The sequence below is a fragment of the Syzygium oleosum genome, unplaced genomic scaffold (assembly GCF_021117445.2).
Source record: "Syzygium oleosum isolate NSW1041296 unplaced genomic scaffold, Sole_v2.1 Sole_v2.04, whole genome shotgun sequence".
Taxonomy (NCBI): Eukaryota; Viridiplantae; Streptophyta; class Magnoliopsida; order Myrtales; family Myrtaceae; genus Syzygium; species Syzygium oleosum.
This window is the reverse complement of record NW_026607488.1, coordinates 4968245-4971495: the sequence shown is the minus strand read 5'-3', so window position 1 is coordinate 4971495 and position 3251 is coordinate 4968245. Positions and strand designations below refer to the sequence as shown.

The following is a 3251-nucleotide window of genomic DNA, read 5'->3' as shown; positions in this document are numbered from 1 at the left end:
CCACATCAGGATTTCCAGCCAAAATTAGCCAAATGGACTACATTGATAAATGATCAAAAGGTTTAGAACTTGATTAATCAAATTGAAAGGCTTAAAATGAATTGACACGAGTCTAATATGTTTAAGACTTTCTTCATAATTTCCCCGTAAAGTCTCTGCACAAAAAGATCACCATTTGTTCCCGTTCATGTGTGTGGCTAACAGAACTCCACCTTTTTCTTTTCCTTTTGTGTGACTACGGCTGAAGGGAGTCGGAACCTCCGACCAACCTCCTAACTCCACAAGTAAATATATGTATTTATTAAATAAAAAAAGGGTACACCCTCTACTCAAGTCAAATCTCACACACGGGCTCAAACTCGAAGCATAATATAAAAAAAAAAATTGACGGAGTAACTTATGAAAAAAATCTAGTCACATACTGAATTATACAAAGTATTTTTTTGGTCGATAAATACTTCTTTCATTACTAAAAAGTAAGTTTACCATAGCATGGTCCCATGTCATTACATAACAAAGAAAATAGAGAAATGGGGATAGTAGATAGCCAGTTCATAGGTAATGAATCGTTCCGGTGGGCTTTCGCTACCCAATCCGCAGCCCGGTTTTCTTCTCTCGAACAAGAAGTTACTGAGACACCCTCTAAGCAGCCCAAGAGGTTTGTGCAATCTTTGATTAATGTTTGGATGGCCCATGGAGCTTCGGCCCAACCCGTGATGTATCTCTCCAGCAAAGTACAGTCTGACTCAATTTTTCACTAGATTTCTTCGTTCTATCGCACGCTTCCTTCGTTCGATGCGTGGCGAAGCTTCCTCTCGACTTTTCATGAACAGCGCCCCGCCTCAAGGCTAGTGTTTCGGCGGCGAGGGCGGACGAAGCGACGATTTTCTTCGCGAAGCCTCCTACCAGTCGCCCAAGATGGTCTCTGCAGATTCCAGCCACCGCTCCTTGCCGCGATTCACTGCACCACGATCCATCGACGTTCAATTTCCACGAGCTCGATGGAGGTGGTGACCATCCCTCAATTGGTAAGCCTCTCTCTTCACTTTCCCTCTGTTTCCCCTCCTTTTGGTTCCAGTGTTCATATAGATTGAGGTCGCTAATTGCTTCAGTTATTACTCCCCGTGGTCGTGGTTTACTGTTCCGGAAAACCTTCGCGTTCCGTTCTTTCCAGATGAGCCAGAGCACTCCGGCCAGAATTCCACCCGATTTTGACCCTACTTGGGAAGGTAGGTTCTCTGCGAGCCATTTATCCATTCGAGTGACTGCTTCCGTTGATGTCTTCAGCTTAATGTTTGAATCTAACCATATTTCCCTTGTCCAGTCACACAGAAGGAGGAGATGTTCGAGCGTTTCAGGAGCGTTCTTACACATCGGACACAATGGATCGGGTACGAGTCTTCTTTTGTAAAGGTTTTCCTTCGTTGGGAGAGCGTTGTTGCATACACTCCATATGAAGAAGCGAATTTTCGGGTAGTGCTGAATCTGCCATATGCGAGTCCATAGGTTCTTAGGAGGCTGATATGATGTTGACGCCAGGTTGGCGTTAAATTTTTTTGACTGGGAGCACAATCTGTTATAGCCACTTTTGACCGAGTATAAGCCCGTGCTGTTACCTGTCCACACTTGACTGTCCCTATGTGAATCGATGCTTAGCGGGATGGCGAGGATCTCCTGGACTATCCTTTGCTCAAAAAGTTCATTTAGCTTCACTAGGTTCCAGTCTTGAGTCACTGGTTCAATTAGTTCCTCTACATATTTAGGGTCATGTTGATTCGCCGGGCCGCCGATGCGGCCACTAGGTAGCCAAAGGTCCTCCCTGATTCGGATACTTTTGCCATCTCCCACTCTCCATCTCACATCCGATTCAATTACCTCTCTCCCAGTTAATATGCTTTGCCACCCCCATGAAGGGCGGCTGCCCCTTCCAGCATGCCAGAATTCACCCTGTGGATAATATATTCCCTTCATAACTTGGCTCCATAGGTTTTGAGGTGCTTGTATTAGTTTCCACGCTTGTCTCCCTAGCATCGCCTTATTGAACTCCACTAAGTCCCTGAATCCTAGTCCTCCCTCATCTTTCCTTGTTTTTAGTGACTCCCATTTCCTCCATTGGATTCCTTTACGCTCAACATTTTGTTTCCACTTGAAACAAGCGATTCTTCTCTCAATTGATCTGCAAATTGAAATCGGAATTTTGAAAACAGACATCGCATACTGTGTAAGTGCTTGGACCACTGTCTTGATGAGGATCTCCTTTCCCGCTTTAGAAATCAGTTTCTCTTTCCAACCCTCCAGCTTCGAGTTGACACGCGCTAAGACCCAAGCAAACATCTGTTTCTTTGATTGTCCCCAGTCGGAAGGAATTCCCAAGTATTTACCTGTTTTGTCAATAATAGGGACCCGTAGCTCATCCGCCATCTTCTCCTTTAATAGCAGCGGACAGTTTGGTCCAAAGAAGATGCCCAATTTGTTTAGATTTATTGCCTGCCCCGAAGCATAGCAGTATTGGTTTAAAATATTGGACAGGCTTTGGCATTCTTTAATTGTGCCATCAAGGAAGAAGATTGCATCATCTGCGAAAGTAGTAGATGGGAGATCGTAGGGCACCATCTATTTAGTTTGATTCCTCGCAGGCTGCCATTTGAAATTGCCCTGTTCATAAGTGAAGATAATACATTAGCCATTATGATAAAGAGATATGGTGATAGTGGGTCTCCCTGTCTTATCCCTCGGGATGGCTGAAATTGTTGGAGTGGTTCTCCATTCATTTTCACGCTGAAAGTCACTGTAGAGATACATTGTTTTACCCGTTGTACCCATTCTTCGCAGAATCCCATTGTCCTCATGCAGTCACATAGGAAGTCCCATTCAACTCTATCGTAGGCCTTTTGCATATCAAGTTTGAGAACCGCCTGGACTTTCTTTTCTCTCTTTCGGATTCGGAGTTGGTGTAGCATCTCCTGGACGATCAGGATATTATCCTGTATTTGTCTGCCACCCACAAAAGCACTTTGTTCTATCGCAATAATCTCAGGGAGCCATGGTTTGAGACGATTGGCCATAACTTTTGCAATAATCTTGTAACTGAAGTTGCACAAGCTTATTGGCCTGAATTATGAAATATTCTCCGGGCTGGCTATTTTTGGAATTAATACAATTTGGGTCAAGTTAAGGGAGGGGTCGAAAGTGCCTGTAGTGAAGAAGCCGTCCACCATGTCGACTACATCTTGCTGGATTTCAGACCAGTA

At 44.3% G+C, this 3251-nt stretch overlaps 1 protein-coding gene across 1 annotated transcript; it reads left to right on the top strand.

Annotated features, from left to right (window-relative positions):
• Positions 1–530: 530 nt before the first annotated feature.
• LOC115674321 (uncharacterized) lies at positions 531–2512 on the top strand. The gene is made up of 5 exons (XM_056310759.1): positions 531–558; positions 834–1028; positions 1113–1229; positions 1325–1391; positions 2400–2512. Exons 1-5 carry the CDS (start codon positions 531–533, stop codon positions 2407–2409), a joined length of 417 nt encoding a protein of 138 aa, XP_056166734.1. The 3' UTR covers positions 2410–2512.
• Positions 2513–3251: the final 739 nt, after the last annotated feature.